Consider the following 26,624-nt stretch of genomic DNA (forward strand, 5'->3'; position numbering starts at 1 on the left):
GGGTCCCATCCTATGCCCTGGGGGAAGGAATTCTAACATCATGAAACTTCCATAAAAAACCAAGGGGACTGGGTTTGAAGAGTCTCCAGACAGCCGAACACGTGGAGGCCGACAGGAGGGTGGAAGGTGGTGCACCCCAGCTCCACGGCAACAGAAGCTCCTGTGCTTCCAGACCTCACTCTATGTACCTCTTCGTCTGGCTAATTATCTGTATCCTTTAAAATATCCTTCTTAGTAAACTGGTTATCTGTGAGCAACTCCCCCAAATTAATCAAACTCAGAGAGGGGGTTATGGGAACCCCAACTTGAACCCAGTTGGTCAGAAGTTCTGGAGGCCCCGACGTTTGATCGGTGGGGTACGGGCAAGGATGAGTCTTGGGGACGGAGCCCTCAACCTGTGGGATCTGGCACCATCTCCAGGTAGACAGGGTTGTAACTGACTGGAGGACACCTGGCTGATGTCCACCGCTTGGGGGTGGGGAGAGGTCCCCACACGTTTGGTCACAGACGTCTTCTTCTGTGTAGATGATTGTTGCAGTGTGAGAGCGGAGGGAAAACATGGTTTCAGGAGAGTCTTCCCCTACACTACATGATTGGAGCAAAAGGACAAGAAAGATGAACTGAAGGACAAAGGAGAATTTAGGGAGAATCGGGGCATCGGTTCCGCTGAGGGAGGGGAGTTGGAACCACAGGTGCATGCTGTCTAACTGGGGTGGAGAACTGCTCGGGCTCGGCCTGGAGCCAGGCGGGCATCAGGGCAGACTCCAGTTCAAGGGAGCAACATGACAAGGACAGGGAAGTCACACTTGCTATTTCAGGTGAGGCCTCACCCAAGATTTTGATTTTTTTTTTGAGATGGAGTCTCGCTCTGTCGCCCAGGCTGGAGTGCAGTGGCGCGATCTCGGCTCACTGCAAGCTCTGCCTCCCGGGTTCACGCCATTCTCCTGCCTCAGCCTCTCCAAGTAGCTGGGACTACAGGCGCTCGCCACCACGCCCGGCTAATTTTTTGTATTTTTAGTAGAGACGGGGTTTCACTGTGTTAGCCAGGATGGTCTCAATCTCCTGACCTCGTGATCCGCCCACCTCGGCCTCCCAAAGCGCTGGGATTACAGGCGTGAGCCACCGCGCCCGGCCAGATTTTGATTTTTAAAAACCCAGGTATGAGGCCATCAGGCTCTGTGCTGCAGTTTCAGAAACAACTCTCTTGATTCATTCATAAGGAGGCTGAAGACTCCCAGCCGTCAGCAGAGGGCAGCCCTGCCCAGTGAAGACCAAGTTCAGGTCAGAAGCTTGCTCAGCAAGCCAAGAACCAAAGATAGTTAATCTGGGCAGTGCGGTTATGTATGAATTTTATTTTCCTTTTATTTTTCCCTGTTTTTAGATAGTTACACGGTAAGCACATATTACTTATATAAGAAAAAAGTTATTTAAAAAACAATATTCATTCTTTACCTTTCTATCAAGTGGTACAGAAAATTATACGGTATATATTTGCCGTGTGGCAAAATAATACTCGTTGCATCATCTCAGTGGAAGGAATACGGTTCTTCTTTGTATTACTCTTTCAACTTCCCTGGGGGTTTCAATATTTTCATAATAAAAACTTGAAAAACAGAATATAAAATTGAAAAAAGTTTTGGAAGGTAAAAATATTCCCATCCTTTAATTCAAGAACGTCTACGTAAATAATAGAACCAGTCTCCTAGATGAGACTGCTCCTCACCCTTGGGTGTTGATGAGTAAATGTTTTAAAATTCTATTCTCAAAATATTTGTTCAAACATTCCATTCTGGTCACATAAAATCTTCCACCGTTTCAAGGACAGAACACAGTATCCGAGAGTTCTGGTTTGTGCTGTGGCTCAGCAAACTCCCGCAGAACTCAGCAGCTTAAAATACCCGTTTCACATTGCCCACCATTTGTGAGTCAGAAATTCAGGCAGCCCTCGGCTGGGCAGTAGTTGCCTAGGGCGTCCCATGTGGTTGTGTTAGATGCTGGCCAGGGATGTCCTCACAGCCCCTGTGGGTGACGGTGGCTGTGGGTGATGGTGGCTGTGGGTGACGGTGGCTGTGGGCCACTCCCCAGGACCCTCCAGCAAGGGGCTCAGGGTAGTCAGATGTCTTCCATGAGCTCCCTGGAGCTCAAGGCCCCAAGTGTGCCCGTTGTAGCAAGAACCAGGAAGAGGCCATCTCCCTGCCATGACCTAATCTAGCAGCCACACAGCCCCATTCCGCTGCCAGCGTCCTGCAGGCTCCCCTCAGGGAAGGCCCTCGATGAAGGGTGAGGCCTGATCGCCACTCACCTACTCCTGATCCTGAAAGGTTTTGCCCTTTTCCTAAATAGAAACTCTGAAAAGTAATCAAACAGTATTTCCAAAGGAGGCTTTTGGCAGACTTGCCACATTGCCCATGCAGGGAAGGCTGCCTGTCTCTAGCCATCTTCCTCTTCTTACAGCTGTGCTGAGACGTTTTGGCTAGGGGCAGGGCTGCTGCACTGAGGGTGCATCCCACCTCCTGCAGGGAAGGCAGCTAGACCACATTCCAGTGAGTGGAACGTGAGGGAAGGCCGTCTGCCCACTGCTTTTATTCCGTAAAGAATGAGGCTTGCCCTCCCTTCCCCTCTCCTGCTTCCTGGTAGCTGAACCAGGGCAGCATTTGCTGTGAGCTGGGAGCCATGTGTTGAAGATGGCGGAACAACAAAAGTGAAGACAAAAGAGAAAACTGCATCACTGGCCATCTGCCCTTGTCAGTCAGCACTTCCGGGGCTGTGTGTGGCCTTTAGGAATTTCAGTTTTCATGCGTGACCCTGAGAAGGCTCAGCCCCCGCCACAGTACGACAGGCTTCTCCAACAACCCACTAGGGTTAGGAGCCCGCAGGTTTGATTCTGCCCCTCTCCAGGTCAGGGTTCCTAATGCACTCTCCCAAAGCTCCCCATCACCCTGCCCTCTCCAAATCCCTCGTCACTTGTCACAGGCTTGGTCTTCCAGGCACCGTGTATGGTGGTGGTCCCTGTAGTCGCCCATACAATCACTCCCTTCTTCCTTAGTAACAGGAATCTTAATTTGATTCAGCTTCAAAAATACTTTTTCCAGCCTCTTTTGCTGACAGGGGTGCCTGTGTGATCCAGTTCTACCCAGGGAGTTGTGACCCAGCGCTCTGTGAGCTTCCAAGAGAGGAGGAGGCAGCTGACATCCACCCTTTACCTTCTTCCTTCCTCCTTCTTCCTAAAACGTGTGCTGGCTGGAGCTCCCGCAGCCAAGGAATGCCACCTGGCCTCGTGCTAAGAAGAGTGAGACTGAGACCTGAGAAGGAACCTGGGCCCTGATGGTGGGGGAACCCCCACACCAGCCTGTACCATCGACCTCTCATTTCCATCGGGCGCTGGGATCCAGGCTTCCTGCTCTGCAACTGAATCCATTCTGACACACTGTCTCACAGTGTGTATAAAGGATCAGACTTCAAGTTAGCCAAGGGAGGCAGTGGGGGAAAGTAACAGCCTTGGCACTACCCGGCCCCCTTTCTATCAACTGCCCCTGCTCCACCTGCTCCAGACACAGGTGGAGGGGGATTAAGTGTCAAGGGAGCCAAAGTGAACAGCAGGAAAAGGCAAGCAGTGGAGACAGAGATTTCCACCAGACTTGACTCACAATGCAGCCATACGGATTAATCCCACAGCCACCACAGAAGGTTGTGTTACCCCCGCCTCACAGGAAGAGGCTCTGGCAGGAAGAACAGCTGAACCTGAGTCAGACACGCAGGTCACGGGCCCAGAGCAGGGCCGGCCCAGGCCCACCGCACTCTGACATCGGCCACCAGGCTGGTCTCCAGGAAACAGGGCGTTGGTGTCTACTTCGTAGTGTAAACTCCCTGTGAAGTGCCAGGGGCCAGAATGTGGATAGGTGGGAGAACAGATGGAGGCTGAAAGACCTCTGGTGGCAAAACACTGACCTCTACAGAGGTCTCATCAGGGAGCCTGAAATCCCACGTTAGCTATTTCAGGAAGAGGGCAAGCTTCTGTTCTATAAATTTGTATGTTATTTAAAGTTACGTAAGCTAGACAAATATGTACATAACACTATGGGTTTTGGTGGTAAATGTTTTATCTATGCATATTATGTATAGATGTGAGGAAGTCTGGTAGGGTACACCACCCATGCGTAAACACACGTAAGGGAGCGTGTGCAGTATGTTTTATCTAAAATGAACATGTGATACGCAAAACCAGTAGCTGGTATTTTTAAAGGGGTGCTCTATATCTAACCCTCTAAATGCTCCCACCTCCCACCCTCTCGGCCTGCTCTGAGGGCTTTGTCTGTTTCCCCGGCCCCTCAGCCTTGGCAGGCTTCTCATGCAGGGCCCAGTGAAGGCTCAGCAGGGCCTCGGCCAGACTCCATCAGACGTTTGTCTACACTCGGGGCGACTCCATCCACAAATGAGATCCCACCAGTGACCCAGGTAAGAGGACTGCAAAGGCCAAGAGGCTTGAGGAGGGAAGGCAGCCTGTCCTGGAGACAGAGCCAGCAGGAACCCACAGCCAGAGCAGGAGTGGCAGGAGGTGGTCACAGCTGGAGGCAGAAGCAGGAATGCAGCAGCAGCAGCAGCCAGGCACAAGGCAGCTCTGTAAACCGGCAAACTCGAGGCTGGCTGAACTCTACAGCATTGAGTAACACGGGGCTTTTCCATCTGGCATTTCCGCTTGCTTTGGTATCCACAGGAGCTTCCGGGTCCGGGGGCAGCCACCATGCACACACGCACAGCACCTGAGCAAGCCTTGACGGGTGAATACCAGGAGACCCCTGAAGGTGCTCCTTGCTTCAGGAGCCTGAGAGCCCAGTCTTTTGTCTTGTAAGGGGGTCCTCTGGCCCCGCAGGCCCCAAACTCTACTCCTCCCGCATCTCTCCTGGACCTCCCCAAGCCACCCAGCCCCCTCTCTCTCTCCACCCTCACAGGAGACCACCGGTGCCTGGCCTGAGAATCCAAGTGCAGCTGGGGAATGGCCTGGAAGAGTCCGTAAAGACTGGAATGGAACAGTCCAGCATCACACAGTGGCTAACAGCACAGAGTTCATTCCAATCCGGCTCTCCCCCAACCATCTGTGTGACCTTGCGCAAGTTAACCTCTATGTGCCTGCTTCCTCACTGGTAAAACAGGAGCAAAACAGTACTCACCACCTAGGCTTGCTCTGAGGATTAAATAAGTTCGTATTTATCCTGGAGCACTCAGAACAATGCACTTGGTTAGCTGCATGAAATGCTAAGGACATGGAGCCTGGCAGCCAAACTCCTCCTGGCTCCACTGGGAAGGGCACAACGCAGCTATCGCTGGGCCTATTCCACATCTGCAAATTACAGGTAATGACCACCTCCCCTTTTAACAAAAAAGTAGGGCTAAATAATCCATCTAAGCAACAGGGGAAGGCAAAACCCGCTCCACACAAATCTCAAAGGTTAAAATAAAACCAATGTCTGACACTGGTTTCTGAGCCCAGATGGGAGGTTGGAGCTGCTCCCAAGGCCACGGCCCTGGACACAGCTCCCCAGACAACTCTGCCACCATCTGGTGTAGAGCGCCAAAGTAGTTTCTGCCAAGAAAGCTGCCTAGCCCAGGGTTTTTCGTTTGTTTTGTTTTGAGACAGAGTTTCGCTCTTACCGCCCAGGCTGGAGTGCAGTGGTGCGATCTCAGGTCACTGCAATCTCCCCCTCCCGGGTTCAAGTGATTCTCCTGCCTCAGCCTCCCAAGTAGCTGGGATTACAGGCATGTGCCACCACACCCAGCTAATTTTTGTATTTTTAGGTTTCACCATGTTGGCCAGGATGGTCCCGAACTCCTGACTTCGTGATCCATCCGCCTCAGCCTCCCAAAGTGCTAGGATTACATGTGTGAGCCACTGCGCCCAGCCGCGTTTTGTTCTTTTAAATGAATTAGTGGAGAACAGAAACTCTCAGAATGTTGCATGTGATATGCAGAGGTAAGTTTGTCTGTGTGTTCTGGGTATTAGCAAAACAGGCACTCTCACTGGGGTTGCGTTTGGGAGTCCAAGCGCCACCGTGAGGCCAACCCTGGTATCAGCTGTGTACCCTGAGGCTCCCCGGCAGGTCATAAAGGGCACTCACTAAGCACTGCCTGGGCCAGCAGAGGGCACCAGGCACAAAGCACCACTCAGGGACCACCCTGATCAGAGGACCTGGTTCTTCCCCAGACCAGGCCTGCCCAGCCAGCAGGAGGCAGAAGCAGGAGACACTCACCAGCTTTCCTGCTGCGGCCTCCTGGCTCTGCAGGATGATCAGCAGCAGCCTGGGGCTCCTCTCCACCTTGTGGCCTGGACTTCCTTTCCCACCTGGCCCCCATCCCCTGGGCTGTCCCTGGCTCTTCTCTCCCACTCATCTGCTTTCTTTCCTCAACTTTGCTTCCTCCCATCCATCTAGCCCTCTCCTTAACTCTTCATTCTCCCTTTTCCTTTCTCTCCCCGCCTGCCACCTCCTTTTCCAGGACACACACACATAAATATTTTTCAGACAATTCAGCCTTTACTTTATTTTAGAAAATAATTCTGTAGCTTCCACTTTCTTTCATGAAACTGAGGTCAGGCAAGAAACAAAAATCCACCAAGTCCTCTCCACCCTGCCACGGCGTCCTGGCCTGTGAGGACACGGGGTGCCTGGGAGCGGGCAGGGAGGCTGGGCAGCACTGGGCCAGAGGCGTCCTAGTCACTGCTCCACCTGGTCTACTGCTCCACCTCATGCTGAGAGGATCCTGTGCGTCAAACCCCAGGGGAAAAAGGGACAGGCAGATCGAATTCTGTCTTCTACCAAGCCAGCAGGAGCCTCCTAGAGCAACAGGGAGGGCACTGATTTTCAGAAAGGAGGGGTCAGGGCATAGTCCCTCTCTGAGGTAAGGCAAGAGAGGGGTTGTCCCAGCACAAGGCCTTCCTCCCTGCACCTCTCTCCTGACAGCTGGGCATGGGCTGAGCAGAGGTCTTGCTTGCCCCCTTCAACTTTCCATCTCAGAACTATAAACTGCTAGGCTGCAAGGAGAGAAGGGCTAAGTGGGGGTCAGAGACAGGGGAGAAGGGCAGGAGGCAGTGAGCCCCGATGACCCACCAACTCCACCAGGCCCAGACAAGGAAGCCCCTTTGGTTAGTATCATTTTGGCTGCAAATATGTCCCCTTCTCCCATAACCCAGTCCCCACTGGGGGAAGGGGAGCAGCTATAGAAGGAGGGCTCGTGCCCTGGCTGGAAAAGCCAGGTCAGGGAGAAGGGGTCTGGTCAAGAGAGCGAACGTTGCCAAACTCTCTGCATATGCTCCAGGAGAAAGCTCAGGACGTGGACATTTCTGGCCCCAACAAGCCCAGTGCCCCCCCCACCACACAGTGGTTTCCTGCTTAATACCCCACAACATACCCTAGAATAGTTCCCCTGACTCCCCTGAGAACGGGAGAATAATCCTCTCGTTATCATTTGTGCACTTAAATGCCACTTGGAAAAATAAAAAAGATAAATGCACCTAAGAGGGAAACACAGGCAGGCCGATGGAGCCTGGGGGCTGTGGTCCCACCTCAGCTCATGATGTGACAAGGAGAGGCCCAGGAGGGACAGGCAGGTGCTAATTCCAGCTAGGATCATAGCCCTCCCACGTCGGTGGGGGCGCCAGGTGGACACGGCGGCCCCGGAACTGGAAGGTGACAATACCCCGGTAGCCAGCTCTCGGAACCCCCGACTTAAGGTCATCCATGACACCCAGAGCCTTGGCGAAGGCCTTGAAGCTGTCCCTGCCCGTATACTGCACCCGCACCTCCCCCAGCTCCCTCCGGTCATTGGTCCTCACTTTCTCCACCTGCAGCTGGGGAGCACCATAGACGCGGGCCAGGAAATCTCGGTCATAGGCCTCCCGCTGCAGGTAAGACAGGTCCAGCTGGGTGAAGTGCACAAACTGCTGGTTCAGCTTGATAAACTTGAGGTGCTGGTCAAAGAACTGCCCGTGGCTCACACCCTTGCGGCCAAAGGTCATCGTTCTTGAGATTTCGGGGCGTATGCAGGCCCGCCCCTTCCGCTGCTCCGGCCGCCGCATCCAGTCGTCCCAGAAGGCCTTTGGCCACTTGGGCTCCAGCTCAGCCCAGAGCTCGGCCAACAGCAGCCAGCCCAGGCCGGGAAAAAAGTCGGTGCGGTAGAGCAGCTCAGGCTTGCTGGAGTCCACCATCTGCTCCTTGCCGTTGTCATTCCAGGCCGAGACGCACCAGAGGGAGGGGTCGGCCTTCAGCAGCGGATAGGTGGCCTGAAAGTACTCGAAGAAGTCCGGCGCCACCTCCAGGTCGTCCTCCACCACCACGGCCGCGGGGAAGCGAAACTGGTGGAAGACCTGGCCCAGCGCCCAGCGGTAGTGGCGCGCGATCTTGTAGTAGCCCTGGAACTTGCGGTGGTCCGGCGGCACCGCAATGCTGCTCAGGTCGGGCTGCCGGATGTGCGTGACCGCGCTGCCGTAGGAGGCGATGGCCTGGGCTGTCTCCTCGTGCCCACAGTCCTGGCTAACGATGATGGGGAAGAGCTCAGCCGAGGGCCGATAATGCAGCAGCTTGTCCAGGCAGCGCCGAACAGTGCTGCGGTCACAGGCAATGACCAGGATGGGAATCACCGCTGGCGCTGGGGTCTCAGGCACATGCGGCTGGGCGGGAGGGGCCGCTGTGGGCGCCCTCCCCCGCTGGCTCCACAGGGCATCCCCGATCTGCTGCAGCAGCCCACGCTGCCGCTCCAGCTCCACCTCGGCGTCTTGGGCCAGGCGAATCACTTCACGGGTGAGGCTGGCGGGGTCGTCATCCAGAGCACTGACTGAGGGTGGCCTGCCAGGTGCTGGGCGTGTCCAGAAGAAGAGGAGCAGCAGGGCATTCCAGGCCACGAAGAGGATGGCGCCCCACAGCACAAGCCCTGCAGACTGCTTCTTCAGCATCCTGGCCCCCACCGGGGAGGGCGGGCAAGGAGAGGGTTCAAGGCTGCCCTGGGCTTGCCCGGCTCCCTCGCCCGCAGTCCTAGGGATGCTTCCTCTGGACTACGGGATTAGGAAGCAGCCATGCACCTAAAGACAGGAGAGAGAAAACAAACCGTCACACAAAGGCTTGTGGCTCCATGCCCCACAGGTAGAGGAGTGTGGGGGGGCAGGAAAAGACCAAGAGTGAGGGTGGAGGAAGGCCAGGAGGTTGATTCTAGAGCTCTCTAGGGAGTCAACATATATGCTGACCCGGCAACATATTTTTGAGGGAGAGGCAGAATGTGATGCTGGTGGAGGGAGAGAGAAAAGGAACCCCAACTCCCCTCTTTCTACCTGTCAGATTTCATTTCCCCTCCAGGTGGGAAGGAGGAGGGGAGGAGCAAGGAGTGACAGCATCTGCCTACCATTCCTCTAACCTAACTGCCCCAAGATGACTGATTTTTAAAATCAAATGTCACACCTCAGGGCTACAGTTAACCCCTTACCTAACAGGGAAGCACCAGAGGCACCCCACGAATGTCAGGAGCAAAACAAAGCTGCCCATCATCTCCAGGGTTATTTAACATTTTGCTGGAGGAAGCAGCCAATGCAAATGAACCAAGAAATAAAATTCAAAGCAGAAGTGGAAAGGAAGCAACTATCTGTATTATCCGTACTTGTGAGAATATGAACTGAGCAAGGAAGTGGAATATAAAAATCAACACAGACAAATGGATAGCCTTCATATCCACAAATAACTCATGAGAAAACCCTACCTACAAAAGCCAGAGAAATGAGAAAATATTTAGAAATAAACTTAAATAAACTTAAACATTCGAAACTCATGTGAACAAAACTATCATTCCTGAAAGACACAAAAGAACATCTGAATATCCCCTGTTCTTGGTCAGGACATCTCGGCATCATCAAAAATCCCAATAAAAATACCTTTCTATGGAGCTAGACGGACTGACAATAAAGTTCACGTGAAAAACTAGGAAAACAATAAAAATAAGTTGTGAGGAGGGACTCAGCCCTACCAGATATTAAAATACTGCATACTGGCCAGGTGCAGTAGCTCCTACCTGCAATCTCAGAACTTTGGGAGGCCAACACAGGACGATCACTTGAGCCCAGGCGTTCAAAAGTAGCCTGGGCAGCACAGGGAGACTCTGTCTCTACAAGTAATTAAAGAAAAAAAAAAAAAACCTGGGCATGGTGGCACGCACCTGTGGTCCCAGCTACTTAGGAGGCTGAGATGGGATCACCTGAGTCTGGGAGGCTGAGGCTATAATGAGCTGTGATTGGATTGTGCCACTGCACTCCAGCCTGGGCAAGAAAGTGAGACTCTGTCTCAAAAAAATTTTTATTTTTTATATATATATATATATCATACTACAAAACCTCCATAATTACAACTGTGTGGTACTGGTACATAAATAAACAGACCATCTAGTGAAATAGAATTTAAGCTCCAGAAACAGACTCATTACACAAAGAAATCTAATATGTAATAAAGGTGCTACCTAAAATTCCCAAGGCAAAGATGGTCTTATTAATAGTGTTATAATAATTACATAGCTATGCTATAGCTTGAATATGGTTTGTTCTCTGAAACACATGTTGGAATTTGATCCCCTGTGTGGTGGTGCCGGAGGTGGGATCTAGTGGTAGGTGTTTGGATCACAAGAGGGGCAGGGGCAGATCCCTCCTAACGTCCTCTGGTGAGTGAGCTAGTTCCCCAGGTATGACAGGCTGTTATAACCAAGCCCAGTCTCTCCTGCATGCCCCACTTCCTTTCTACTTTCAGCTATGTCCCTATAAAAACCTATACAGGAGAGTTGATGGTAACTTTATTCATAATCACTCAAAACTGGAAATAACCCAAAGGCCTATCAATAGGGAAATACCGATAAACAAATTGTGGTTTACTCATAGAATGGAATAATATTCAGCAATAAAACTGAATAAACCACTGACATACACAACACAATCTCCAAATAATTACACAATATGGGTCTTCTTGGGAAAAACAAAAAAACAGCACATACACTATGATTCCATTGACGTAAAACTGCCGAAAATAGAAACTAATCTATATTACAGAAAGCAGATCAGTTGTTGCCTGGGGATGGAGGCAGAGAAGGGCAGTGGGATAGTTACTACACAGGGGCATTAGGAAGCTTCTGGAAGGGTGGGTATGCTTATTATCATAATTGTAGTGATACTTTTACAGGTACATATATATATACACACACACATATGTCAAAACTTACCAAATTGTACACTTTATATGCAGTTTATTGCACATATTTATATCAATTGTATGTCAATAAAACCTCAAAAAACTTTTTGTAAAAAGACGTTATTGGGTAAAATGACAAAGTTGGAATATGGAGAGTAGGTTAAAGTATCAGTGATAACTGATTAATTCCAATTCTTAGGTAATACACACTGAAGTATTTAGAAGTAGAGGGCCAGGATAGATGCAACTTCTCAAATGGTTCAGAACAAAAATATACTCTGCATACACAGAGAGCAAATGGAGCAAAATAGTAACAGGTGAATCTGAGTAACGAGAGTGTGTATGAATATCCTTATACTATTTTTTCTTCTTGCAATTTGTGTAATTTGGAGCTATTTCCACATGAAGTTTCTTGAGAATCAAATATGTAGATATTGCCCACAGCTCTGAATAGCTTCATCCATCAGTGTAGCCCCAGCTGGGCACATCAGCAAAGCAAATTGAGATGATCTGTTTGCCCTGAATTCCTCGGTCAGTTACTTGACAACATGTATCACACACCTGCTCTCTGCCAGGCTCTGGGAAGGAACCAGGACACAAACCAATGAGAAGAAGGCATGGTCCCACCAATCCTCCAAGCTCTACCAGACCACATTACTTGAAAGGATCTGAAACACTCCCCAATTCCCAGCCAGCTGCCATTCCAGACCATAACTCCTTGGCTGTCCCGCCTCTGGCCTACCCTTCAGACCCCAAAGCTTCAGGCATGCACCCTCTTACACCGACAGCTCTGCCAGTTACCCTCTGCCTCACAGCCTACTCTCTAACCTGGCCAAAACCTTGGGCCTCACGTCTCATCTCTGAGGCTCTGGGCTCTCAAACCAGCAGACCCGGCATAAAAGGGCTGATCCTGAAGGGCCTCTAGAGAGACATGGATTTTGTCTCCCTCCTGGGGAGACTTCCCCAGCCCCTGCCAGCATTCACCACCACTTGTCTTCTTCCTAGAAACCAACCACCCCCACCACTCCAGGACATCAGTCTTCTCAGAAACCTCAAGTCCATTTCCATGTAACTGTGCAATTAAACTCCTATTATATCAGGGCTCATATATATCAATTAGATACATGTCACCAAGTGACTGAGGAATTCAGGGCAAACATCGTTTCAGTTGGCCTTACTGCTGTGCCCATACAGATGGATGAAGCTGCTCAGAGCTGTGGGCCATATCCCCATATTTGATTTTTAAGAAACTTTATGTAGAAGAAAAGAGTGATGCACAGAAGAGTTTCAGTTTTTTTTTTTTTTTTTTTTTTTTTGAGACAGAGTCTCACTCTGTCTGTTGCCCAGGCTGGAGTACAGTGGCATGATCTCAGGTCACTGCAACCTCTGCCTCCCAGGTTCAAGCGACTCTCTTGCCTTAGCCTCCCGGGTATCTGGGATTACAGGCGCCTGCCACCAAGCCCAGCTAATTTTTGTATTTTTAATACAGATGGGGTTTCACCATGTTGGCCAGGCTGGTGTCGAACTCCTGACCTCAAGTGATCCACCCTCCTCAGCCTCCCAAAGTGCTGGGATTACAGGTGTGAGCCACTGGGCCCAGAAGAGTTTCAGTTTCTTCTTCGCTCTCCCCTCAGGATGTTGTCCATGTTGGAACTTTCCCTCCAATCTAATGGCCAGGATTCCCTGTCTCCCAACTTCCCATCTCCTAAATGACTGTGCAAGAAAAAGACTTTATATAACAGGATGGGGATGGAGAAGAGGGACTGAACTCTATTCAGTGAAGTGCTGCTCTGCATGGCTTAGAGGGGCGGGGCCCCACTGGGCTCGGTGGCTCAAGCCTGTAATCCCAGCGCTTTGGGATGCCGAGGCAGGCGGATCCCCTGAGGTCAGGAGCCTGGCCAACATGGCGAAACCCCATCTCTACTAAAATAAAAATACAAAAATTAGCCGGGTATGGTGGTGCGTGCCTGTAAACACAGCTACTCAGAAGGCTGAGACAGGAGATCCCTTGAACCTGGGAGGCGGAGGTTGCCGTGAGCTGAGATGGCGCCACTGTCTTCCAGCCTGGATGACAAAGCAAGACTCCATCCCCCACCAAAAAAAAAAAAAGGCGGGGGGGGCGGGCAGAGGGATAGCCGGTCCCTGACTTATCAATGACCTGCAAGCCCTTATGGCAAAGCCTCACGGGACCCTTGAGATTACTTCTGCACCCTTTAGATGCCTTTTTACTCTTCTCCAGACATCAGAATTTGGTGGCCCACACCCACTACCTGATGCTTAGGACCTCCTGCCCCACGCTTCTAAGTCATGCAGATCAAAGCAATCTTCTGACTGAGTTTTTACTTAGCAAGTCTGCACACATATGGAGTGGCTGGACACCCCACAGGAAAAGCTGCCCCAGCCCAGCGCTGGCCTCCACCTTCATCCATGGACCCTTGTTCTCCACCCACAGCCCTGTGCTTCAAACTTGCTCCTGTTGCCGTAAGAGTACAGGACACCCCTATTTCCAATCCACCTGCTTCTTCACATGGGCTCATCCTGGGCCCCAGTGCTATTTTCCTACTGTTTATTCATGTAATTCCTGGGATAGGATCCTCAGCTCTGCCTGGAAGTTAGTGCTGTGTGCACACACATGAACCAGGAGCCATACACCCTCTCACACCTGGCTGTGCCCAAAAGGATGATCAAGCCCAGACCTTGGCCAGCAGCAGTGACCTGCTTCTCCAGGAACCACTGCTCAGGCCACCATCAGGAGAGTGCAGCAGCAACAAAGGCAAGCCACACAGCCCAGAGGCATCACCCTACATTTTGTCACATTTCTGAGACTCAAACTGGGTTGCTGTGAAGATCGGATGAGATAAGCCATGTTAGGTGTTTAGAACAGTGCCTGGCATGACAATGTAAATATTGGCTGTTATTTCACTCCTTTCTCCCCATTTTCTTTGTTCCACTCTACCACACTCCCGTCTGGTACCCCAACAGCCAACCCTACCGTCGCGGTCTTTGCATGTGCCCATGTGCCAGCTCTGCTCTTCCCTATCTTCTTCACCTGGCACACTCTGATTCTTGTCTCTGCCAAGATGCCTTCCCTGACGCCTGGGACCATGTAAGGTCCACCTACCCTTCACCAACAGCAACAAGCGCAACCACTTGCTCAACTTCTCTCAGGCCCCCTCAGCTGCAAGCTACATGAAGCCAGGGATTAGCTCCACCAGCACTGTCACGCCGCTGTGCTAGGGCCCTCAACATTCAGCAGATGTGCCTGGGATCTAAAAACATCCACAGTTCCTCAACTGCAACTGCCAAATCCAAGAAGCACTAAAACACAGAAGTTTTCTAAACTCAATTGGCAGTAAAACCTTATCCAACCTCATTTGGTAAAATCTGATCTGATCTAATATGGAGCTATTTATAGTCTTTTATCTCTCCTGCTGTGGCTATTCATACATTTTGCTACAGAAATAAACATGGTGGCTTATGCCGTGCTGCTTCTGATCTTCCACTACAGAGTAAATTCACCAGATCATCTTTTCAAAATCCAAAAAGTTCTCAATTCTGAAATACATCCAGGCCCAAGAACTTTAAAACTATGAAAATGGAAGTACAAAGTTACTCACTGACTGCTGGCATCCCATGTCAAGCCCTCCAGCCCTTTAACCTGAACTCATTCCTTCGAAGGAAATACTGTTTTAAGTCTGGACTCTTGACATAGTTTCCCAGCTGGTCTACCTGTCACTAATCTTGCTTCCCTCTCACAAACCTTCCCAACAGCAACAGTGCATCCTTCCTGACAAGCACGCCTGGTCACGACATTAACTTGCCTGAAAAACCATCAGAGGCTGCACTGCCCACAAACTAAAACTCAAACTCATTATGATGACATACAAAGCCCTTCAGATAGACTGTCTGAAACATCCTTTTTCAACCTTACCTCCAACCACTAACCCCATGGACCCTGCACTCTGACTTCAGCAGGCTGCTTTTTCCCCAATAAGCATACCTGGACACTGCTGTGTCTTTGCTCCAGCTGGTCCCTCATCCTGAAATTTGACCCATGGCACCACCTGCCAGCCACTCATCCTTTCAGGCCACTTCAGGTGACTCCTTCTGTAACATCACGGACAGAGCCAGGCCTCCCTGTGACTACACTCCCATAGCACTCTCTCCACGCTGTAGCAGAATCTAATCTGTGGCCACACTTACCTGACTCCCACCTTCCTCCTTAGGAAAAAAGACTCTATGACCTCTGTGCCCATCACAGTGCTTGGCACATGTATGAGGTTCAAGTGGCTAGATGGAAGACTGCTTGCACTATTACCGAAATCAGGGAGAAAGATGGCCAAAGCAGCAGCAAGAGAGTGAAGCGTGACATTCTCCAAAGATGACCGCACATATCCCACTCCATATGCTCTTCTTACAAGTGACAAAGACACTCCTGCCTCCAGAGCTGAGAGTCTATGTTCCCTCCCTTTGGTTCTGGGAAGAAGAGACGCTACGTGACTTGTGAGACTAACTCATAAAAGGCAGTAGTTTCGACCTGGTCCTCTTAAGATGCTTACTCCTAGGACCCTGCTATATGGACAGGACCCCTATAGGTATTCCAACTGACAACCCCAGCTAAGGTCCCAGCTGACAGCCAGCATCAACGGCTAGACACAGGAGACGGCCCTCCAGATTATCCCAGCCCCAGCCAGACCCGACTGCAACCGCGTGAACGACCACAAGCCAAGAACCACATAGCTGAGATGTTAATAAAATGATTCTGTTGCTGTAAGCCACTAAGTTCTGGGGTGACTCATTATGCAGCCATCAGTACCTGAAGCAATGAGAGAAACAGAATCTACACAATCTTGACAAGCAGGGCAAGTGACCTCCCTGCCCTCTGAGCTCAGCTCCAAGTCCAAATACTGAGGCCCTGTCTCCACTCATGTCTCCTTCCTTAGTAGGTATCTACTCCTGCATAATCAATTACCTCGATATTTAGTGGCTTAAAACAATAGTTATCACTTACTCCTTCTCACAGTCTCTATTGGTCAGAAATTGGGACAGTGCAGCACAGAGGAGATGGCGTGTCTCTGCTCCACCATGCCTCAGGCCTTGCTGAAAGACTCAAAAGCTGAGGGCTAGACTCCCCTGGAGGCTCTCACATTCTCTCACATGTCTGTAGGATGACGTTGGCAGCAGCTGAGACCTTATTAGCAGGAGTGCTCGCTAGAACCCCTCTATGTGGCCTGGACATGTCCTGGAAGTGGTGGCTACATTCCAAAGGTGAGTGTTCCAAGAAAGTGGGCAAGCCAGGTAAAGGTGTATCCTCTTCCTGATTCAGCCTTGGATCAGGTCTGTCTTACGGGTCAAGGGAACCACAAGTCCCTGTCGACATTCAAGGGGAGAGAATCATAAACCCACCACTAGGTGGGAAGTGGACAATGTCAAACTATAACTACATGTGGAAGGGGATACTTATGGGTGAGGCCCTTGAGGGAAAATACAATCTGCTGCACCTTCCTTTTTAAATAGAACAACTGTCCTTAATCCTGACCTGAGTTCCTAATGATGTCATTTATGAGACTGGCATGCAAGGCACAGACTCAAAACTGGCTTTGATTTTCTAGAGTTTTCACAACTCCTTTAGGGAGGTGACACAGCCAATCCACACCACCAAATACAAAGACATCTGCACCATGGTGGGAGATGAGAAGTGAGTCTTTTCAGTACAAAACCCTTCAGCCAAAACCCAGGTGGCTCTGGGTAGGTGCTACCTACCCCTATGGGGCTCACTCAGTTTCTGAATCATTTGAAGGACTGCCTAGGAGCTGTGAGATCCTTCCTAACACTCTGATGCCATGGTATTCTCCAGCTTATTTCCTTTATCTGGCAAAAAATGTTTCTTAAACAGCAAGTGAACACCAGATAGTCAACTTCCAATCATGAGCAATAAGACAGAAGTTATATTTAGCTGTAAAATTAAGTGTAGAAGTGGAAGAAATGGTAACAGATTTTCCCTTCTATCTCTGCTTTGCTTACTGTTAAAAAGCACTACGTGAAAATTCCAGAAAACACAGACATGTCACAGGTAATGGAAATCTAACTGAACTGCTTTCACGTTCGTTCTTAGACCTTGGCTGGACTTCTGTATCATGTACCAGGCCCATAATTTCAGGACGGAAAAAAAAGAAAGGTAGTCAGAGAAGATACACTAAATAATTCAAGAGTTGAGAGAATAAGACCTAGAAGGGAAGGGATGCAGGTTATTCATCCTGGAAAAGAAGAGCTAAATACAAGTGCCACAAAAGGCATGAGGCCTGGGATTCAGGCGATCCAGCCAGCAGGCCAGGCAACTTTGCACAAGTCACTTGACCCACTTGTACCTTAGTTCTCTTATCTGTAAGGTGACAGGGTTGATTTGGTTCATCACAAGGTCCCAGTGCCTGGATACTGAAGACAGTGACAATTTCCCTAATGCCCCAAACAGTAATGAGTTTCCCTTGTTACACAGGCCACTGAGGTCAGGCATACTGCAGTGCTTCTAACAGTGAGAATGAGACACAGAAGCAGGGATATGGGTGAGCTCAATGGTCCCCAGAATTGGGAAGGACCAGGACGCAGTGATTCCTGATGGAAGGCAGACCCTGGATGATGTGAGCATGTAAGAACAAAGGCTACATGGCCTGAAAAAATATTGTAAATGACTGAAAATAAAGCTGGGCAACATCTCAGCCAGCGATGTTCTAAAACAAAACGGTAGACCCACTACAACAGCAAGGGTTAACCAAAGTGAAGCTTCAGCCTCGCGGGAGACGGAGCCGGCCAGTCACGGTCCCTCTACTTCAGAGTTTATCAGACGCGGGCACTGCACGTCCCGGGGCTCTCTACTCCACACACAGTTAGCAAACAGGTAGGAAGAAAAGTTTTCTTGCCAATTTATTATATATATATTTCAACACTGAATCAACATTTCCTTTCTGCTGAGGAGAATCAATCTCTATTAACTTGGGGAAAGGATGCTGGAGTGAGGTTAGGGGGGAAGGCCACTCCCCAATCCCACCCCCTCCCTGCCCCGCACGCACGGACGCCCTGGGCCGAGTTTCACAACATCCTCCCCAGTCCGCCGAGCCCGCCCTTCCTCTAACAGCTGGAGGCCCGGGATTCCGAAAGCAGAAGGCGGAGTTCCAACCTCTCGGCTCGGGAAGGGACTAACGCGCAGCTGGCACCGGGTCGGCCCGGGCCGCTCCCCAGCCAAGCCCCCCTCTCGCTAGCACTCACGGGCACCGGGGCTTTCGGGCGACCCGACGTCCCTGGGGCTCCCTCTCGGCGCCCGCGAGGCCTCCCCCGGTCTGACCTCCGTCCCCGGACCCCTACTCACCAGGTCCTCCCGACGTCCTGGCCCCGAACTTGGCCTGCCCCGGGGCGCAGGGAGCGAGCCCGGTGCCCAGGCGCGTCCCAGGCGCTGCCGCGGCCGCCTCGCCTTTCGACTCGCCAGCCCTTCCTGCAGCGCGCCGGGGCCGGACGGCCGGGCGGGCAACGTGGCCCTTCCCCGGCAGGCGGGGCGGGGCGGGGCGGACTGAGGGGCGGGGCGGGGCGGACTGAGGGGCGGGACCGACCGCCCCACCGCGCCCCGCCCCCCGGCCGGCGTCCGCCAGGCCCCCTCCTCCTGGCCCGCCTCCTTTCCCCGCCGCTTCTCAGTCAACCCAGGACCCAAGTTTTCCCAGGCCCCAAACTTCGGGAGTCGGCTTTCCTGCTCCCTGGCGCAACCCTGAGGGTGGACGCCCGACCCCACCCCTGCCCTCGGCCCTCCAGCGCAGCTGCCCAGCCTGGAGCCGCGCCTGAAGTGGGCCCGCAGTCCAGGAAAGGCGTTCACCAAACTCTAGGCCAAGGGCTGGGAGCCGGTCCCCCCGCCCCAACCCAGGGGAGGCTGAGGAGCCCGGGTGGGGGCCCCAGGGGCGCGTGGGGCAGGGACAGAACAGGAACCAGGGTGCCCGACGCGGGGCCGGGGGGAAACACCTGTGCCGAAGCCAGCCAGGGCCAGCTGTGGCTTCTTCCCTTTTGTTTTTCCTTTGTGGGTGGGTATGAGAGCGTCAGTTCTGAGTAAAGCAAGCGAAGAGAGACCTGCCAGCAGGGTAGGCCCACCAGCCCTAGGCGGGAAGGACTCGGTCACAAGCTTTGGCGGGAGCACCATGGAAAAGCCTAGAACGGGTCTGCGCCTGGCTGGCGTTTTAAAGGAGAGGAAGGTGCGGACCTGAAGAGGAGGTGGAGGTGGACCCAGGCCCACCGAGGGGAGGGAGGGACAGCTCTTCCATAGCAAATACCTGTCGCTGAGCCAGGAGCAAAGTCTGGCCGGGAGGAGGAGAGACGCAGAAGACCAGGGGCTCCAGCGCATAGAGCCAGTTTCGCCAGCGATCAGGTGTGAGCCCTGGATTCCACGAGGCCGGTGCAAGCCAGGAGCCAGCCCCACTCCCTCCCCCAGCTCCCTCCGGCCTGGCCCTCTGCAGAAGCCTGATGCCCACCCACCTCTCTCACCATGGGACCCCAGGTGGTGAGGGTGGGTAGCCGAGAACTACTGGCTGCTGGGTAGCTGACTTCCCCAAGAAGGGTTGCTGCCATGTGATCAGGACCCACGCCCCTGACATCAACCCCTCCCCCGTGTTCCAGAGCGCGGAGCAGCCCGGAACTCTGAGGCCTGTGGTTACTGACTGCTCACTAACTTGTTTCTACATGAAACCACGAATCATGCAGGGTTCTAGAGAAAGGGCCGGGTGCACCCTGCAGGCACCTGCGTGGAGGCGAGGAACTAAATCAAAACTGCTAAGGGGTCACCAGGCATGGTGAGGGGCCTCAGGGGCCAAACCCTCCCTCGGCCTCTCCTTCTAGCCTCAGCAGCTCTGCGGAGTGGGCGTTATCATCCCCATTCTACAGATAACTAGTGTGAGGCTCAGGGTAAGTGCCAACGTGCTGGAAGCCACAAGACCTGGTGGGGAGCATGGCCAGGTTTTAGACCCGGCACTCCTGTGCGCCCCCCAACATCCCCCCATCCCCCCGCCCCGCACACATCCTCCAGCGCCAGTGACCTGAGAGGGTTCTGTGTCCTCTCAGGCGCTGCCGTGAAGCCTCCGCGTAAGTGGCCAGAGCCCAGACCTGGAGGCGGAGTGGGAGAAGGCCAGGCCCACCGAGGCCGCCGTGTGCAGTGTGTGATGTGTGGGAAGCCCGTGGCTTCCACTTTAGCTGACTGCGCGCACTGTGGCAGGAGCCTCGAGCCCAGGCGGATATGCCAGTCAGAGGCCAGCGTCTGTCACCTCTGCCCTATGTTTGCCTAATGAACGAGTCAGGGGCCCGGGGGCTCTGCACACTCACACTAGGTGTCAAGGCGTAAAGGAAAAAACAATTATGTTTCCTAAAAGTGAAAAGGCTGGGAAACACTGGTTTGTAAATCCAAGACATGAGGAGCCAAAATCACCTTCCAGGAGAAAGTACAGACATTAGGGGGTGCTGAAAGGTGGGGGGAAGAGCAGATTCCCACCACTGAAGCTGATACTTCTCCATGTAAGGCAGGTGAAGGGGAAACAGGATGGCGGCTTTTCGTGCACTGTAACGCACACCCCATCTCTACCACCCTTGGTTTAAATCCCAAGGCTCACAGGAAGATCCAAAAGGAGAAACTGCCGGACTGCAAGAGACCATCCCAAAAAGAAAGGGCCTGGTTAGGGAATCAGAATGGGCTTCATGGAGGCAAAAGCAAGCACTTGGTCTGAGAGGCAAGAGACCAGGGTAAATGAGTGCCAAACTGACCTGGGGAAAAGAGGCTCTGAGCTCTTGATAGAGGTTACATGGGGAGCAGTGATTGGAGTAAGAAGGATAGAAACAAGGGGCCAGGATTCTGGGGGTGGGCCTGGGATTGGATTATGTGCAAAAGGAAAAAACAGGAGGATAAACAGTCACAAGATTAGACCAGAATTAGGAGGAACAATACTCTCTCCTGCCCACTCCACCACCAACAAAAGAGAACTGAAAAGATGAAAAGGAAGTGAAAACTGTTCCAGGAAACTGCCCTCCCATAAACCATGACCAAGATCCCTGACATTTTTTACAATTTGGAAAGAATTCATGCCCTTAAATTAAAATATACGTTGGCTTGAAAACATCAGTAAAAGTAAAAGCAGGCCGGGCGTGGTGGCTCACTCCTGTAATCCCAGCACTTTAGGAGGCCAAGGCAGGCGGATCACGAGGTCAGGAGTTCGAGACCAGCCTGGCCAACACAGTGCAACATCATCTCTACTAAAAATACAAAAATTAGCCAAGTGTGGTGGCGGGCACCTGTAGTCCCAGCTACTCAGGAGGCTGAGGCAGAAGAATTGCTTGAACCTAGGAGGCTGAGGTTGCAGTGAGCAGAGACCACGCCACTGCACTCCAGCCTGGGTGACAGAGTGAGATTCCATCTCAAAAAAAAAAAGTAAAAGCAAATTTTTTAAATCAGTGTTTTGTTTCTCTTCTCCCTGCCTCCCAATATCTCTGCTTGCCCTTCTCCCTCACCCCACAATGGAGACCCAGAAATTCATCTCATCCAGGTCAAAGAGGAAAGATTAACATAATAATCACTAAACAATCTCTGTGAAATGTAACTTTCGGTTAGCCACCCACAATTCCTTTTGGAATAAAGGATATAAATAATTGAGTTAAAATATACACACGGCCGGGCACCGTGGCTCATGCCTATAAGCCCAGCACTTTGGGAAGCTAAGGCAGACAGATTACAAGGTCAGGAGATTGAGACCATCCTGGCCAACATGGTGAAACCTCGTCTCTACTAAAATACAAAAAATTAGCCGGGCATGGTGGCGCGTGCCTGTAGTCCCAGCTACTTGGGAGGCTGAGGCAGGGGAATAGCTTGAACCCAGGAGGTGGAGATCGCAGTGAGCCGAGATCGCACCACTGCACTCCAGCCTGGCGACAGAGCAAGACTCCGTCTCAAAAAAAAAAAAAAAAAAAATACACACAGTCTGGTTAAGTCTATCACTGCTCCTGGCTAAGCAGCCTGACACCTGCTGAGTGCTATGCCCTGGCATCCTGGTGCCCCTGTGAAAAAGCCAATGGTTGTTTTGAAAGGACTGTCTCATGGAAGGGTCAGGTGCAGGGCAGGAGGGTGGGAAGCTCAGGCAGAGGAATGCTTGCTCACTCTAAGGAGGAAACGTTCTACCAGAGAGGCTATCTGGCAGGGCACAGAGCTTCTCTCCCTGGAGGTTTGCAGCAGAACCCAGATGGCCTTGTCAGGTCAGATGCCGTGGAAACAGCACAGCACTGGGAGGCGATTTCAGTGCCTACCGCTCTACCCTTAGGCAAACCCTTCCCACTCGGGGCTTCCGTAGCTTCCCCTCAAACTGGGAAAAGAATCCCTGCTCTGTTCTCCTCACAACAAAGTGGTGAGGGAAAACAGACAAAACAGATTGAGTGGATCATGTGATAGAAGCACTACGCAAATACGCAACTCCCTGGTACCTGGGATCCCAGAGATGGCTGAGGAGGCACCGTGGCATCATGTATCCCCGAGGGATCACTGTGATCCCTGTGTCTAAGCAAAGACTGGCAACAGAAATTTGCTGGGTGAAGCTGGGTAAGGTGGCACACCCACCTGGAGACCCACACCTTAAAAAGGAGCAGCCTGGCCTCAAAGGGGCTGCCCCAGGCACCAGACCAAAGGAGAAAGAACAGCTCAGAAGCAGCAGCTCCCCCCAGGCCACCGCCCACCTCTCAGGCCGCTGGAGGGAGTGAGGAAAACTCCTGTGGCAAAAAAGGAAAGACTGGGGAAGGGGGGTGGAAGAAAAAAATTTAACACGGAAAGTAAGGCATAAGTACAGGATTTTCAGTTTGCAGATGACCTCACTGTCACCCATCCTCAAGGAACATGTGAGGCCTAGGTGTTACTGAGCTAGGGAGAGGCAGAGACATGCCAGAAGCCAGGCTTCCTGCCCTTTGCCCAGGCCACCATACCCTACTGTCTCTCAAAATTCCCAACACTATGCTCTACCCCTCCTTTCTGCTGTGTGTTGTCCCTGGGAAAAGCAGGCATCTTGGCACAGGTAAACTAGAATTGAAGGAGGGAGCAGACAGGAAGTGAGAAGATAAAGACAAACAGGGCTGCTTTTATAGGGAATACAGCCTGAGAAAATACAAAGGGCGAAGAGATGTCAGTCTGGAAAAAAACGTCATCTTAAAGAGCTGGAGAGAGAACTAGCATATGGCACAGGAAGGTAAAGACCACCACTCACTCCAAGAAATGCAGTACCAACGCCTAGCCAGACACTTGCCCTCAAGGCTTAACCATCCCTCCACCCCCTCTTTAATCAGCTACCTCCAAGGGGCACACTGAAATTGGACTGGAGAGCCGTAAGGGCCAATGCAGTATCTGCAAAACTCCTTCAATCCAAGTTCTCCTTGGATCCATTCACCTGTTCTACAACTTGATGATCCCAAGTACTGTTTACCAGCAAGATGATGAAACAAATTCAGGAGCAGGCTTTTAACTGAGGACATCTTCTGAGCTTTTGCCAGCACACTATTTCAATAAGAAAACAGAACTCCTAAGTCAGAGTTGTTTCTGTGCTTTTAAGGCATATGGAGCAATATCAATGTTATTGTTTCCTATGTACATGGCCCTGGATACTTTTCAAAATCCTTGTTTCATTTGCTCCTTGTAACAACTTGTAAGGGACCTGGAAAGTTAGTTTTCCCCCATCTTGTAGATGAAGAGAATATGGCCTGTGTAGGGTTGTACGCTGACTAAAAAAGTCGAAGCTAGAACACAAGTACTCCTTCCTGACCCCCAAACCAGTGTTCTGTTCCTCTGCTCTTTTCCCGAGCTTTCATGGGCTAAGCTCCCCTTATAGAAGAAGGAAGGGAGACAATTTAGGAGGTTATCTAGACCATTCCCGCCTTCTCCCCCCACCAGCAGTCCTTTTCAGTTAGCTCCCCAAAACAGAGCAGCTGCCTCTGCCTAGGTAATCCACTCCAGTCTTAACCCAGACTGACTTGGAATCCTATTATCTCAGTGTTGGAAGGGCCTTTAAAGGTAATCTAATCCAACCTCCCTTCAGAAGCCTCAATTATTTTCATGTTCTCCTTGGCCTAACCTCACAACTGCCATTGCTCACAATCCCTTACAAGGCACTCATCCAGCTTGGGTAAGGGGAGGTTGGAACAAGTCTATACCCGGACAGAGTAATGGAGAGGTGTAGCTTCCCGTGTACCCATCTGGATAAAATTTCCTGAATAGTAGCCTCCACGAACTCGCCAGCTCAACACCTTCTGCACAGGCGCAGCAAGACATTCAATGGGAAATGGGACAGGAGCCTTACCTTTCTTCTCTTGTCTCAGTTGCTCCCCAGGAGATCATCAAATCCCCATTCCGCACTCCATTTTCAAAACTGAGAATCCCAAATCAGATCCGCCAAAGTGCAGCTTCTCTCTTCTTATCCAGGTCCAAAGTCCATGGCTGAGCTGACCCTGACGGGGAGGAGTCTGGGGGGGAAGGGGTGTGTCCAGGCCCCTCCCCCCCCACTGCAGACTTCAGTGCCCCTCTCAGGGGTCCGTTACCTCCCTTCATTCAGCTGCCTTATTAAGCTCAGAGTCTGGTGATGGCCAGATCCCAGATACTATCCCATCTCTTGCTCAGGCACGGGAAGCTATCCACTGTGAGAACTGGCCCATCTGTCTTGTGCTGGGGCTCATGAGAAGAAACAGGCCTTAGAAGCGGCATGGCCCAGGAGGCAGATTTCTGTGTTAACCTGCAGAACATTTAAACATTGTAACACTCTCTAATCTAGATACCCAAATAGAGTCCTAAAACCTTCTAGTTTCCATTCCCCACCTAAGAGTCCATACTAGGCTCTATCATCAAAACACCTTCGTTAAACACTCCGCAAGGTTATACAAAGCACCTATTTAACTCACGTATCCCACGCCAGAACAGTCACCTCATCAATAGTGTGTTTATATATATAAACACATATAAACATATTATATATATATACAAACATACATGATTCAGGATAAAAGATGGATCGTACCCATTCTCACCACAGAAAAGTAACCGGAGACTGTCTTCTAAGAAATCGAGAAAAGAACGCCCTTTCTCCTGTCCTCCTGTCTAAAGCGCAACATAATAATCGAATCTCCCAAGCTTCTTAGGGTGCTAAGTGTTTTAATCCACCAGCCCTCTTCAACTAGTTAATAAATCCTTTCCAGACCGAGATGTTGGCATCTTCCACATGCATTCTTTGCTCCTTTTCCTTCAACTAAGCTCCCCCTCTGCTTGCAAAACTGTGCCAGAGATGTAATTTCCAACCTCTGTTAAAGTCCTTCCCGGGGCTACTCCCGAGAACACTCTCCTGGAATGTTTAAGGCCCAAGTCCTGCTTGCAGCAGCCCCACAGTGTTCCCATTTCTCAGCCCGGAAACCCACCCTTGTCGCCCCCTCCCCTCCAAGTTTATTCGCAAACACACATCCATCCCCTCTCTCTCTGAACACACATCCATCCACACACTCTCTCTCCTTTCCTTCCTGTAGGGGCGTGGCGTCCACATGACCTCCACCCCCTCCAAGAATTTAACTCCTCCCACCCTTCTCCCCGGAACCCCGTGCCCCGTGTTCACAAGGGAAGGGGGTGACACTGCGACCCTTCCTGGACTCCGACCCCCACCCGTCCGCCCCGCGGACGACCCTCGCTCTAACTGCGCCAGGTCGTTACCTGGTTCCCGCCCGCCCGGTCTCGGCTCGGAGCCGCGGCCCGCCCCGGGTCGCAATCCAGGCCCCAGGCCCGATCCCCAGCGCCGGCCCAGGCCCCACCCCCTCGACCCCCAGCGGCCCGGCCCTCCCCTCGCACTCCTGCCCCCCTCCCACCATCCACCGCAGCCACTTCCGCCCGTCCTCCGGAAGTGGGCCCCGGCAACGGGGCCTCCCACATCCCGCCCATTTTTCTACCCCACGTCCCCAGCCCGTCACCACCGCCACCACGGGAGCGAGGGAGGTGGGTCTGCAGGGCCTGAGATTGTTCTACAGCCACCGTTCACAGGGCTGAAGAACAGGTGTGGGCAGAACCAGGTTGTGAGAACGAAGCCGGGCGCAGAGTAGCGGCCGTACAGGAGGGGGAGGGGCAGAAGAGACTGGCCAGCTGCGGAAGCGCGCGGCAGGTGGAGCCGCGCGGGAAGAAGCACGCATGCGTCGCGGGGGGGTTGGCCCTTGGGTGCTGGGCGGAGCTTGGGCGGGGCGAGGACGCTGAAGTGGGGGCGGAACCTGTGCGGTGCAGCCCTGCCCTCTCCCTCCGCCCAAAGGTCGCCTAGCAACGGCCCGCTTGACCTGGCTTCTCAAAAAGGGTGCCCCCCCCCCCCACCCCACCCCGCGCTGGTCGCGGGTCTTGGCGAGAAGCCTTTCGGA

The 26,624-nt window shown here is 52.0% G+C and overlaps 1 protein-coding gene across 6 annotated transcripts; it reads right to left on the reverse strand.

Annotated features, from left to right (window-relative positions):
• Positions 1-6,505: 6,505 nt before the first annotated feature.
• Positions 6,506-26,473, reverse strand: MGAT1 (alpha-1,3-mannosyl-glycoprotein 2-beta-N-acetylglucosaminyltransferase). 6 transcript variants are annotated; one of them, XM_032158937.2, is made up of 3 exons: positions 25,939-26,473; positions 24,548-24,976; positions 6,506-9,067 (listed from the first exon to the last, which is right to left on the reverse strand). In XM_032158937.2, exon 3 carries the CDS (start codon positions 8,939-8,941, stop codon positions 7,604-7,606), a length of 1,338 nt encoding a protein of 445 aa, XP_032014828.1. In that variant the 5' UTR covers positions 8,942-9,067; positions 24,548-24,976; positions 25,939-26,473; the 3' UTR covers positions 6,506-7,603. The 6 variants fall into 6 exon arrangements, with proteins under 6 accessions (XP_032014828.1, XP_058296224.1, XP_032014829.1 ...); XM_058440241.1 differs by lacking the exon at positions 25,939-26,473 and having other exon boundaries at positions 6,506-6,827; positions 7,826-9,067; positions 24,548-25,930; XM_032158938.2 differs by lacking the exon at positions 25,939-26,473 and adding an exon at positions 25,537-25,925.
• Between the last annotated feature and the right edge of the window lie 151 nt (positions 26,474-26,624).

The sequence above is a fragment of the Hylobates moloch genome, unplaced genomic scaffold, assembly GCF_009828535.3.
Source record: "Hylobates moloch isolate HMO894 unplaced genomic scaffold, HMol_V3 SCAFFOLD_6, whole genome shotgun sequence".
Taxonomy (NCBI): Eukaryota; Metazoa; Chordata; class Mammalia; order Primates; family Hylobatidae; genus Hylobates; species Hylobates moloch.